Raw genomic sequence first — 14,835 nt, forward strand, 5'->3', positions numbered from 1 at the left:
GTGCAGTTAGTGTTTATTTTACATAAATATGTCCAAGTACAATGCTACACTGTTAGCGAATTAGGCTAGCGGCCGCCTGACGTAAACAGATTTTCTGGTGAAAATTCTTGTGAATAAATGCTTAAATTCGCAAATTCTTAACAGATATGGACGTAAAACTGTCTCGATTCTTGGTTAAAAGCAAAGAAACCGTGCAGTTAGCGTTTATTTTACGTAAATATGTCGAAGTACAATGGCACTCTGTTAGCGAATGAGGCGAGTGGCCGCCTGACGTAAACAGAGCTTTTATGGTGAAAATTCTTGTGAATAAATGCTTAAATCTCCGAATTCTTTATAGCTGTGGACGTAAAACAGTCTCGATTCTTGGTCAAAAGCAAAAAAAAGTGCATTTTCCTGTTTATTTTATGTAAATATGTCCAAGTACAATGGTACTCTGTTAGCGAATGAGTTGAGTGGCCGCCTGACGTAAACGGAGCTTTTCAGGTGAAAATTCTTGTGAATAAATGCTTAAATCAGCGAATTCTTCATAAATATGGATGTACAACAGTCTCGATTATTGATTAAAAGCAAAGAAACCGTGCAGTTAGTGTTTACTTTATGTAAATATGTCAAAGTTCAATGCTACTCTGTTAGCGACTGAGGCTAGCCGCCGCCTGACGTAAACAGAGCTTTTCTGGTGAAAATTCTTGTGAATAAATGCTTACATTCGCAAATTCTTCACAGATATGGACGTAAAACAGTCTCGATTCTTGGTTAAAAGCAAAGAAACCGTGCAGCATTTATTTTACATAAACATGGCAAACTATTATGCTTCATGGTGGTTCATTTGGTTTCAATACAGTCTTATAATGCCTTGTCAAATGAAGTGTTACCAGCTAATATCTTTTGGTGTAAATATCCCATAATACAATGAGGACAACAGCGGCTTAGAGTCCAGTGCGGCTTATCTATGAACAAATGCCGTTTCATGTCAAATTTGGTGGCTGGCGGCTTATAGTCAGGTGCGCCTTATAGTCCAGAAATTACGGTAATTGGGATTTTATAAGGGAACGACTTTGAATGTTTTTTGATGCCGCTGCTCATGGAGACTCATATATGGCTAAGGTAGGTGCCTGTTTTGGATTTAGGTTAGTAGCAGCTTTGGTTTTGAAAATATTTGAACTTGATGTTTTTCTGTAAAATAGGACCTCTACGGATCGCCCCTGTGCCCCTTTTCATGCCAATAGGTTATGAAGTCTATGATTACACCCATCCAAGTCTTAATATCTATCCCTCCATCAGAGATAATTACGCTAGGCTGAAATATGAACACAGCACGCTAAGAACTCTCCAGCCATTATTAGGCCGTGCAGAGCCTTGCACAGTCTGAGTGGTCATCATCATCTCATTTCTTATCCTTCTTTCAACTCTCAAAAAAGAGGGGCTTCTGCAGTGAAGATCATAATGATTTGCGCTTGGTCCAAAGCTCTCAAACCCAACATTCAATTACCAACTACCGTAATTTTCGCACTATAAGGCGCAACTGACTACAAGCCACCACCCACCAAATTTGACACAAAAACGCCCTTTGTTTATAGATAAGCCGCACTGGACTATAAGTCGCAGCTGTATTATGGGACATTTACACCAAAGGATATCAACCGGTAACACTTTATTTGACAGTGGCATCATAAGACTGTCATAAGACCAAATAAACGACCATGCAGCCATTTGGTTCAAAGCGTCATTGCTTCCTTTGAGCATCACTGTTCTCTTGGCGGAGACAGTCAACCTCTGCTGCCAACTGCTGTCGTCCTACATGCCTCCTAGCATGCATTGCAGTGCTACAAATGTAAATAACAAAAAAATTAATGTTCTGCGCTAAATATTTCTTCAGTTACTGTTCCAGTTGTTTCATTAGTTGCTAGTAGTGCTGCAACGACTAATCGATTAACTCGAGTATTCGATTAGGGGAAAAAATTTGAATTAAATTTTGCTGCTTCGAGTATTCGTTTAATCAAAGTGGCGTTTTTATAGTTTGTTTTCAAAGTTTTTGCATTTAGTTTTATTGATTTGGGTGGATACACTGCCTCTAGTCTGCCTCATTTTACATGGCTGAATCCAGCTGCTCCCTGTTAAGACCAATATAAGGTAAGTTTTTGTTTGAGCTGTTTTTTCAATGCATTCGTTATTTAGTTTATAGGTATATTTAGCCTTTTTTATTGTGGGAATATGTGTCCGAACCATTTGTTAAGATGTAAAAAAAAATAAATAAATAAATAAAATAAAAAAATAAAAGTTAGCATTTCATAGCATTTAAGCTAGCGGACTTTTGCTACGCCTGTTAGCCAATTCTTCTTTTGCTGTACAAAGATTATTTTTCTATAACGTTTGAGGCTCAGCTCAGGTATTTTAATTTTTTATGTTCCTTATCCGATTACTCGATTATTCGAACTAACTAGTTCATCGATTAATCGACTACTAAAATAATCGATAGCCGCAGCCCTAGTTGCTAGTTAAGATATTTGGTAACACTTTATTTGACAGTGGCGCCATAAGACTGTCATAAGACAATCATAATTATGACATCACACTGACATGAGCATTAATAAATGCTTATAATAAATGTCATTTAATGTCATCCAGCAAATTATCTCACTGTTGAATGGATTTAAAAGATGCGAGCTGGACATAAATGGAGTTAGTGACATAATTTGCCGGATGACATTTAGTGCCATCTGTCATAACCATTCAGTAATGCTCATTATAGTGTCATGTCACAATTATGACAGTTTTATGACAGTCTTATGACGCTACTGTCAAATAAAGTTTTACCTATAAACCCAAATAAATCAACAAATAAGCCACACTGGACTATAAGCAGCAGGATTCAAAACTAGGGAAAACGTATAGGCTTATAGTCCAAAAATTATGGTAACTACATTTGAATTTAAATATAAATAAATGTAATATACACTCTACAATGTGCTACACAATGCTCATGTATATGAAACTAAATAAGAATGTACTGTATCTTACAAGGCACAGTGAGATAAAATAGCAAGCAATAGCTGCCAAAGTTAGCTCGTCTTTTCGCACGCCGTGTTTGCTGTGAGCGCGATTAGTCATGTGATAACATCTGTAGAATGAACTGGTACCTAGAAATCTAGTTACACTTAAGCGCCTCAAGGGGACGGGAAAGCATTACAAGTAAAGACAGGTAATCAGAGGACATAAGAGAAAATTTATCGTGTTTTAGTAGAGCTTGGAACGAGTTAGTTATTTACATGTAAAACGCATTTCATCTTACGAAAAGAAAACATCTGTACCACTGTATTTGTTGCAAGTGAAAGGTTGATCTAATTATGAAGGTGGGAAGTTGTTTGGATTGATATATAAAGGCAGAATTCCATTAGCCTTATGTGTCTTACGTATCAGGTAGACACTTTAGAACAGTGGTTCTTCAAGCGGAAGTTCAGAATTTTTGACATATTCTGTGCAGTTTGTTAGTTTTTTATTAATTTCAGGCAGGCAGATGTGTGACAAAATCAGACAATGCGCCCCTTCACATCCTCAGTAACGGCGTTGCAAAGATGGGAAAAGAACGCACTACTGAAAAAAATAACGCCGTTATAAACGCGGTTATACTCTAACGTGGTTTTTAAAAACACTGTCTGGTAATGCATTGACAGCATCCACAAAGACTTTAGTTGCTCCAGACATTTTAATTTCATTTACAGACTAAATATATACACTTCATATTTTCCCCGGTCAATAAATCCACATGCTGAATGAAGTAGGACAACTATGCCAAATGAATGCATATACTTGTTTTGCTTCTCTTGCTGTCTTGAATACAGAGATTCGTAACATTTTTTTGCTTTAGTGGCTGACATAAATCAGACTTTTGTCACAATTGGCGCAGCCTTAGTTTACGGGCATACACGGAGATTAAGGGGTGCCGAAAATATCATTGCATGTAATTGACTTTCCTATATATGAATTTAAAATCAAGACATTGACGGTGAAATGGTGTCTATAAAAGTTTTAAAGCAATAAAACAAAGGACAAAAATTAATTAAATTAAAAAAGCCACCAAGGACAGAAGATCTAAGATGGATATACGTAAATTTTCCAACCTAAAATGGATTATAGCTCAGATTATAAATACTTCCCTCCAAACAGGAGAGTTTCCTCAGACTTTAAAAACTGCAGTAATAAAACCTCTCCTAAAAAAACCTAATCTGGATGCCTCAACCATTAGTAATTACAGGCCAATATCAAATCTGACATTCCTGGGGAAAATTATCGAAAGGGTTATGTTCGAACAGATCCAGGCTTTTATGATGCAAAACAATCTTTTTAACTCATTTCAGTCTGGATTTCGGCCACAACACAGCACCGAGACCGTGCTTATCAAAGTCCTAAATGATATTCGTCGGAATACCGATGCAGGCAAATCATCTGTTCTGCTACTATTGAATCTCAGCGCCGCATTTGACACGGTTGATCACAACATACTACTCAGCAGATTGGAACAGTGGGTAGGGCTTACTGACACTATTCTTCAGTGGTTCACATCCTATTTACATGATAGGGATTTCTTTGTGCCAATCGGAAACTATCAGTCAGAAAGAACCAAATTCACGTGTATAGTCCCTCAAGGGTCAATTCTTGGACCACTCTTATTTAATGTCTATATGCTTCCGTTAGCTCAGATAATGGAACAGTATGACATCTCATATCACGCCTATGCAGATGACACACAACTGTACATTTCTGTGTCCCCATATGATTATAGTCCCTTAGTCTCCCTGAGTAAATGCATTCATCAAATCAATGAATGGATGTGCCAGAATTTTCTCCAGTTAAATGTGGAGAAGACAGAGGTGATCATTTTTGGGCCAAAAAAGGAAAGGTCAAAGATAAGCAGCCAACTTAGCACAATGTCACTTACAGCTACAAATCAAGTCAGAAACCTTGGTGTAATTATTGACTCAGACCTAAAATTTGATAGCCATCTAAAGTCCGTCACTAAATCCGCTTATTACCACCTAAAAAATATAACCAGAATTAAGGGGCTTCTGACTCAACAAGACATGGAAAAACTTATGCATGCATTCATTTTCAGCAGATTGGACTACTGCAACGGTATATTTACAGGTCTTGATAAAAAATCAGTCAGGAAGCTGCAGCTAGTACAGAATGCTGCAGCCAGAGTCCTCACAAGAAAGCTGGACCACATTACACCGGTTTTGAAATCGCTACACTGGCTTACAGTGAGTCAAAGGATAGACTATAAAATACTACTGCTCGTCTACAAAACACTTAACGGCCTTGGACCAAAATACATGCTTGACTTTGATTCCTGATTCCTATGAGACATCTAGACCCCTAAGGTCGTCTGGAACCGGTCTTCTCCATGTTCCAAGAACAAGAACCAAGCAGGGTGAGGCAGCATTTAGTTATTATGCTCCTCACCTCTGGAACAAGTTACCCGAACGTCTGAAGTATGCTCAAACTGTTAGCTCCTTTAAATCCGGGCTAAAAACGCTTTTGTTTAGCACTGCATATCCATAACTGTCTATATAATTCAATCTATCTGCTTTCTATTCCTCTTGTGCTTATCTCCATTGGTGATTTCAATTATTATTAGTAGTAGTAGTTTTTGTTTTATTTTTATTTGTTTATTTTTATTCTGTGATTAAATGCGATCTTTTGTCTTGGTTTTTACGTTGTGTTGATTTAAATGTGATTTTTATGGTCTTCATGTGATGTAAAGCACTTTGAATTGCCTTGTGTTGAATTTTGCTATATAAATCCATTTGCCATGCCTTGCCTTGCCTAAGCTTTCAAAACCGAGAACAACTACTAAGCGAGAACAAATTTGAAGATGTGGACCATGACATGCCGGAGAGCACCGCCAAAATGGTGAGTGGAGTTTCAATTTGCCCCACTAAAGACGTTAATTGTACAACAGAGCCACCACCGAGCGTACCATATTTAATGGATGTCAATCTTGGCCAAAAGCATAGTTGTCCTAAGCAGCCTGATTTAGAATTCCGCTAAAAAATGATGGGAAACAAACAAACAACAAACAAACAAAAAAACGCTCATTTTCAACATATGATTATAAATATTCTTGGCAGGAATATTCAGTCAAAAAGGATTAGATCTATTTTAGAATTGTTTCCCAAAAAAAAAAACATTTTTCTTCAATGTCTATTGAAATACATATTTTGGCCATTTCATGAATAATTGAAGTGCAAATTCTACAGTACGTTGTGCACCTTTAACATATTCCCGTTCAAAATTCATTTTATTTTGATAGCATGTTTTATAAAACAGGTCAAAATTTGAGACGATGCTGCCCGACCATAGGTCTGTTAATACTTTTTTATGTGAGTCAACCTTCCACTGAGCAAACTAGTTTCTCCCATAGGCGGAGTTTGACTTTTGGGGCAGGAGGGTCACAACATGTTGATGACACCAAAACGTAGTGTCAGCAATAAAATTAACTTACAAGAATATTTATAATATTATGTTAAAAACGAGCATTTTTGTTTGTTTGTTTGTTTGTTTTCCATCATTCTTGAGAGAAATTCCAAATCAGGCTGCTTAGGCTATACTTTTCATCATCAATTGAATATGATACGCCCGACGGTGTCGTGCCAATGTAGTTACCCCTGTCAAAAATTATATCCCCATGGTCGGAGCCACTGCGCTGCACTGATTTGCTTGATTTCAATGTTTTGGTGATGTAGTAGTTATCTATGAGGTTTTAAAACACATCCATTAAAAAAAAAAAAAAAAAAAAAAAAAAAGCTTTATTTTCTGTCGTATAATATAACATAACATAACATAACATAACATATATACTGAATGTAAAAAAGGCCATGCTCCACAGTTTAACTCGTAGGATGACCTATAACTGTTATTACTGTAATTCAAGTCCTCTATGGAGTTTCTCCAGTTTAATAAACGGCGTTTTCCAAAATATATAACTGTGGTTCTTTTCTGGCTCAAATTTATTGTTTAAGTTGACTCGTAACTCGTAACTAATGTGTGTGTGCGCGCTCCAGCGGCCAGGGGACACAATTTTTGACGGGGGGTAACTACATTGGCAAGACACCGGTGGGGGCTCTGTTGTACAATTAGCATCTTTTATGGGGCAAATTGAAACTGCGCTCACCATTTTGTCGGTGGTCTCTAGCGTTTCATGGTCCACATTTTCAATCCTTGGTTCTTGCTCAGTAGTTGTTGTAGCTTTTGAAAGCTTAGGTTTGAAACAAATTACGTATATCCATCTTGCCTCTTCGGTCCTCGGGTGGTTTTGGCTAAGCTAAGCAAATGACCGTCAAAGGTGCTAGTCACATGATCTGTTCGAAAAATAATTTTCTTTTTTGTTCACTTCATTCATTTTTGTTGTTTTATTGCTTTACAACTTTTATAGACAATATTTAACCGGAATTTTTTTTATTTTAAAATCATATACTGTATAGGGAAGTCAATTACATGCAATGACACTTTTCGGCCACCGGGGGGGCCTGGCCCCCCTGAAAATCCGCTTATGGTTTCTCCTTCCATCAGATCGAGGACTAGCATTTGGAATAAGCCTGTAAATTGAGGGCATATCAGTTCAAAACCTGCTTTAAAACACCACTTTGCCCAGATTTAGTCAGTCGACCCCTTAGACTTACTGAACCCCTAGGGTACGACTGAACCCAGGTTAAGAACCATTGTTCGATGGAAACCTTTTCCAAAACATCCCGAGAGGATAAAGATTTGTTTGTGAAATAGAACAATACAAATGGCGCGTTGGTCTTGTTTTCAAAAACTATTTGACTGCTCCGGTTTGTCATATTTGTGTCATCTAAAAAGACAAAAATAGGCATTCTTTTGCTTAAAAAAAAAAAAGAAAACTTGAAGGAGCTTAACTTGTCTCAAATCATTTTGTTTAGGAAATTTACGGATCTAACTATGACATCACTTGTCTTTTTAAGGGCATAACAAGAGTTTGTTTGTGAGGAAATGTATCTTTCCTCTGTCTTGGGATGAAGAGAAAACATTCAAATAAAGGCCAGACTTTCTGTCTCTCAGCAGAGCTATTAAATATTTAACACTTTGAAAAGAGCAGTCAGGCGTAAACGCTGAACTTGGTGGACATAGACTACAAATCCACTGTTAGCTCTTCCTTTGTTGATGAGAATGACAAACGGAACACACTGAACAACACAAGGAAATCGCTGAGGACAATCGGAGACATAACTGAACAAGTTTTCCCAACTATCAGCTGAAAGCTTTGTCCAAGACCTGATCAAGAAAAATGACTCCAGACTAGGGCTGCAGCTTTTGATTATTTAAGTAATCAATTAATCTATTGATTAGTTAGTTCGAATAATCGAGTAATCAGATGACAAACATTTAATGCCTTGCAGGATACATTTTTGGAGATAATACTTATTTTGGCTTGCTAAGATTGAATTCTCAAAAGAGCATTAACAATAGAATACAAAATATTAATTCTGAGTGTTTCTTTAAACTATGCACGATTGCACTTTCATTAAAGAAAAATTAAAAATTCCTGAGTCAGGGGCGTCACTAGGTTTTAAGATCAGCGGGGCTTAGCCCCCAGGAAATGCACAGCATCACGTACAAGTACAAAACTTCACAAACAGCTAACAAACACTGATAATCTTATTCATCATATATTATTGTTGTTGTTGTTTCGGCCTATTTTTTAAATACTGCAGAACTATAGGAAAAAAATGTCGGTAGATGTAAACATCAAAGAATGCCATCTGTTTTTAACTTGATTTGGATGTGAAGCGCTGTCAATCGCAGCCAATGAGTTAACATAGACACTATTCTAGTGGGAAATTTTAGTCGACTGAAAAATATTTGTAGCAACCCTTTGGTTCCCTTTATTAAACAGTGAAATAAAATTTAAAACGGTACATTGATAACCCGTTAGGATATAGGCCTATCAGCATATATCACTGCCTGCCAATGATGGCGCTTGATGTACAATTATTTTGACTGAGAGCGGGTGAATGAACTAATGTTGCCATATTGTGAGATAATTATTATCTTTAGACTTGTATCAAATGATATCAGGAGGTACACAAAGGTTCCTAGCCGTAACAGTCTGTACTGAATTTAGAGAACTTTAAAATCAGATATTCTAAGAAACACATTTTCTTAACTGGCAAAATGTAATCTAGCCACATAAGTAGTTAATGTCATTTTCTGTAATTTCTTGGACAAATCCAATTTGCTCTCCCACTCAGACAGGCTACAGGCTTCACTTAGATAAGCGAATGTTTTTATATGTACACCCAAAATAGACCATTATTTTCACACAAATTCCTTCAGCTTTTATGAATGTTGATGTCATCTAAGGGCAGATTTTGTCTTTGAAAGATTTTTTTCTGTGATTTTTTTTTTTCTCTCTCCAGGAGAGTGATACTCCCCACCCTCACTTTATTTTGGGGGCAAATAGTTGAAGTCAACAATCATAAATGAGAAACATGGTTAAATACGCCTGATTATTATGATTATCCTGTTGTGTGTCAGGAGTCGTGCTGCAACGATTAATCGATTAACTCGAGTAATTCGATGAGAAAAAAGCTTCGAATCAAATTTAGCTGCTTCGAGTATTCATTTAATTAGAGTGGCGTTGTAACTAGAGATGTCCCGATTGATCGGGTCCGATCACGTCATTTTCAAAGTATCGGAATCGGCAAAAAAATATCGGCCATGCCTTTTTTTGATATATATATATTTTTTAATTAAATCGTTTTCTAATTGTATTTAACGTTACAGACATAATATGCCAAATTTATCCCGATAACGGCGGTAATTAATTTTTTAAAAAATGTATCACGTTAAAATATTTAACACAATTAATGCATGCCCTGCACGACCCACTCACGCATTGTCGCGCTCAATCTGTAATGGCACCGTTTTACCTATATAGAGAGATACAAGGCAGGCAGCGTAAAATGACTAGAGTGAATTTTGGCAGCCTTTGGAGCCTTTTTTTTAATTGGCCAAAGCCTTACAATCCCTCTCCCTACATTTAGAAATATCATGGGAAGCCATGTGGGGAAGCAAGGTAGCAATTGATCTTTTTCTTAACACCTTATGTTATTTCCTAACACAGAGAAGATATATCAATTGGTAGCACTACGCACAGTCATGGTTCGACTTCCCATCATGCATTTGGGCATGGCTACAGTATCATTTACTGAAAGCTCAACACACTAGATGGCAATATTTAGTCACAATATACAAAGTCACAAGTATTTCTATCCGTGGATCCCTCTCACAGAAAGAATGTTAATAATGTAAATGCCATTTTGAGGATTTATTGTCATAATAAACAAATACAGTACTTATGTACTGTATGTTGAATGTATATATTCGTCCGAGTTTTATTCATTTTTTTCTTAATGCATTGCCAAAATGTATATGATCGGGAAAAATTATCGCGAATGATTAGAATTGAATCGGGAGCAAAAAAAAAAAAAAAAAAAAAGCAATCGGATTGGGAAATATCGGGATCGGCAGATTCTAAAACTAAAACGATCGGGATCGGATCGGGAGCAAAAAAAACACGATCGGAGCAACCCTAGTTCCCACCCCTACTGACTGTATACGTTGAAGACAATGAAGGACTGACGGGTGCTTGAAAAAAAGAATATGTACTTACTCAAAGGCGAAGAAGAGGGCGCAGGTCCCAATGATGAGAAAGAGAGTCAGGTAGAAGACTCCCTTCTGCCTGGCCATCATCACTCGCCCATCGCAGCAGAAAGTGTTCTTGCCTGGCAGCTTCTCCCATTTCCGCACCTTCCTGCTTATCATCACCGCCGACATGACGGCTCGTGGACGAACACGCTTTAGCTACGTTTAAATAAAAAAGCGATCCTTCAGATTAACTCACTGAGCAACGTGACACATTTCTGCATGTTCTCGGGTTTTAAAAAAAAATAAATACAGAGGATGATCTCAGCAGTCACATTGTCATCGGCGGTGTTGATTTCCACTTTGCGGTCTTTTTCTGCGGCAGTTCATTCCCGCGACGACGCGGAGAACAACCTCGGTTCCTTCACGCCCTTTCTGGAAGGGATTAGACGCTCATCCACGGCCGCTCTCTGCAGATGTTCCCCCCGCCTCTCCGCAAATAATAAATCCACCCGTGGAAGAGCGAACCTTGACCCGGCTGGCATACAAGTCCACGCTTGACCAGGCAAGCGCCTTCCCATTGATAAATACAAAAAGAAAGGAAAAAAACAGCTACAATCAAAAGTGAACGATCACACTATATCCTTGTAAAATATATCATTCAAGATTTAAATAGGCCGTTATGGAAGCGCCAGATTGAAAACTGCTTCGGTCTCTCTCCACCCGCAGTATGCCAGAATCACTGTTCGAGTCAATGGCAGCAGGAAACACGCCTAGATTGAACTGTCTCCCCTTAAAGGGCCAGCACAAGTATACAAACCCAAGCATAAAGTATGGAATCACCAATTTCGGACAAGCAATCACTCAGGCATTTTATCATGTAGATCGAGCTCAGATAAAAAGCTTGAAAAATTAATTAATTCGTTCAAAAGTGCAACTCTTTGGCATTCAGAAACACTAAAAAGAAATGAATAAAAACATTGTGGTGGTCGGTAAATGTTAATTTTATAGAGCAAGTGCAGGGAAATATAAACAGTGGGGCAAATAATTATTTAGTCAACCACCAATTGTGCAAGTTCTCCTACTTGAAAAGATTAGAGGCCTGTAATTGTTAACATGGTATCCAGTGTTGTCACAGATTACTTGAAAAAGTAATTTAATTACTGATTACTTTTTTTTTTTTTTTTTTTTTTTTTTTTTTTTAAACCTGTCCTGTTCAGCTGTTTGACACAGAGAATGGAAGTCTAAGTGCCCGGATTCTGAACAGTTTGCGCAGCCCATCCCTCCTCCCGCCGCCCAGCAAAGGAGCCACCGTCCCCCCCCCCGGGACCCAGGGTGGTCCCCCGGGCCACCCGCGCGCCCATCAACCGGCCTTCAGGGATGGCAGGAGGGGACGCATCACCAACCCCACGCCTACACCCACCCCCGCCCGCCCACCCGGGCCACGAGCCACAGCCCCCCAACCGGCACGGCACGCCACGGGACCCCCAGCGGCCCACCAAGCCCCAGGCAAGGCAGGGTCCCCCGCCAGTGCAGGCGACACCCCGCTGATACACCGGCGCCCAGCCAGCGACCCGCGACGGAGCGCAGGGGGGATGCCCAGCCAGAGAAGAGAGGGGAAGGCGGAGGCAGGAGAACGCCCAGGAACTGCCACGGGGCGATGCAAGATCGGAGACCCGACCCCCCAACCCACTCCCGCGGCCGGCAGCCGAGGCAGAGGGGAGGCCACACCCCGGGAGCCACGCCATATAGAAAAAGTGTGGGACCTACCTACCACCCTATTACTGTGGCTGCCAGGTTACCGACTGGCAGCCATCACCCAGCACCGTGATGGGGGTGTGAGGGGAGGGTAGTGCAATGTATGCATTAAAATAGGAGAGCTTGGCTTGGGGCAGTGGGACCGCAGCATGGAGTTTCTGTCCAGCCGCCCGTCCCACCGCCCTTTGCCGGAGCTCTCCTGTGGAGTATGATGTGTGTGGTGCATTTAAAAAAGGTGCAGGGATGGCGGGGCCTGTGGTGAGGAGGCAGCCGTGAGGCCCCCCCCCCCAACAGGTCCCAACCATCCCACAACCTTGGTGTGTGGTGCATTAAAAACAGTTAATTACTGATTACTGATTACTCCTCAAAAAGTAATCCAGTTACTTTACTGATTACTTTATTATCAAAGAAACTAAGTTACTTTAAAAGTAATTTGTCAGTTACTTTTCCCAATTTTTCTCCCTTTGCTGCCTCAACAGAAAAATTTCATTGCATGTAATTGAATTTTTCAGATAAGGCTTTATCTTCAAGTTGGCAGGGGTTTAGTTAGTCGATGGAGTTGATTTCAACCACCATTGACTTGCGCTAGCTCAGCCACTCCGGAGCCCTGAAACTAACAAATAACTGACAAACTGAACGGAATTTGTTCAAAACGACTCCAACGACTAATTAAACCCCCGCTAACTCGAAGATTAAGCCTAATGTCAAAAATTGTGAACTCCCCCTTAAAATAAAGACCTAGTCGTTAAAATGCTGTCTATAAAAGTTGTAAAGCAATAAAACAAACAACAAAAACAAATGAAATGAACAAGAATCCTACAAAGTATTTCATAATGCATACAGTATAGGCCAAAAGTTTGGAGACACCTCAAGGGTTGATACTTTGAAGAATGTAGAATATAAAACCTGTTTTCAAGTACATAATTCCTCATGTTCATTCATAGTTTTGATATTTTCAGTGAGAATTTACAATAGTAGTGAAAATATATAAAAAGCACAAATGATGAGGCGTGTCCAAACTTTTGACTTGCTCTTTTGTCCCACCCACACACACACACACAAAGTCACACTCCGCCTATGGTTACAAACTATAAAATGTACGTAAAGGCTGGTTACAAACTGTGAAAGAGCTGGCTGTCTCGTTACCTGATGGCTTTGTTTCGATTTTTGTCGCGTTGTGCTGTAATTCCAAGTGGTTCCTTGAATTAGATGTAGAGTTATTAGTGGTCGACTGCCCTTTTGAGCCAGCGCAAAGTTTGCGACGCACTGAGATATTTTTGGTCATCTTTATTGGAGAGAAATGTGATGTCATGACTGTATGTCCAATAAGCAAATGCAGCCGTTTGTGGTTCTTCTCCTACGTCTTCCACTGTTAGCATCCTGAGAGGTAGCCAGTTGTTTGTTGGCCGCCAACAGCGCTCATAGCATGGTAATACACGTGACCTGTTTTTTTTTTCGCCCGATAACAAAACGTGACATCCGATGTCACTGCCAAACTCAAGAGCAATATTTTCTCTTCAGATTCTCTTCGTACATGACTACAGTATTCTTTATTCTACATACATCATGAGAAAAAAACAAAATAGTAACGCACAGACACTGAGGAAACAAATTTTAATCAGATTACTGGCTTCGAAAAATGAACGCGTTAGATTACTCGTTACTGAACGAAAGTAATCAGATTACTGTAACGCGTAACGCGTTACTGACAACACTGAAGCTCAACCATGAGAGACAGAATGTGGGGAAAAAAATCACAGAAAATCACATTGTTTGATTTTTAAAGAATTTATTTCCAAATTAGAGTGGAAAATAAGTATTTGGTCACCTACAAACAAGCAAGATTTCTGGCTGTCAAAGAGGTCTAACTTCTAATGAGGTCTAATGAGGTCTAACAAGGCTCCACTCGTTACCTGTATTATTGCCACCTGCAGGGCCGGGGCCCAGCCTATACGCAGACTATGGAGCTGCTTAGAGCCCCTGACCACTAGGGGGCCCCCAATCTAGCAAATTTTTAAATCTATATTCTATTTTGTTTACTACAGTTTGCTTTATTTGACTTTTGTGAGTTTTGATACTTAATTTCAAGCTTGAAAAAAATAAAAGTTCTTCCTTAACTTTTTTCTTTTCCTCTTTTAGAAAAAGGTTTGGCGCTATCTACTGTAAGTACTGACAATCATTTGGGGTGAGAAGTTTGAAGTATGCAGTGCAACAAAATCCGATTAAGATACAAAATATGGACGTACAGTATGGGTTGGATTGCATGTATGGGTTTCACAGTAAGCTGTGACGAAAGGGTGGGTCAAAAATATGGGCCCCTTGGCATTATTTTGCTTAGGGCCCCCAAATGGCCTGGCCCTGGCCACCTGTTTTAACTCATTATCGGTATAAAAGACACCTGTCCACAATTTC

The 14,835-nt window shown here is 39.2% G+C and overlaps 1 protein-coding gene across 1 annotated transcript in view; it reads right to left on the minus strand.

The window, feature by feature from the left end:
• The window catches only part of zdhhc9 (zinc finger DHHC-type palmitoyltransferase 9), an 81,427-nt gene extending 70,017 nt beyond the window's left edge, over window positions 1-11,410 (minus strand). Inside the window, exon 1 of the mRNA XM_057849938.1 lies at window positions 10,694-11,410. Coding sequence (XP_057705921.1) covers window positions 10,694-10,857 — 164 coding nt within the window. The 5' untranslated portion in view covers window positions 10,858-11,410. The remainder of the gene's footprint in view (window positions 1-10,693) is intronic.
• Between the last annotated feature and the right edge of the window lie 3,425 nt (window positions 11,411-14,835).

The sequence above is a fragment of the Corythoichthys intestinalis genome, chromosome 11 (genome assembly GCF_030265065.1).
Source record: "Corythoichthys intestinalis isolate RoL2023-P3 chromosome 11, ASM3026506v1, whole genome shotgun sequence".
In the NCBI taxonomy this organism is placed as follows: Eukaryota; Metazoa; Chordata; class Actinopteri; order Syngnathiformes; family Syngnathidae; genus Corythoichthys; species Corythoichthys intestinalis.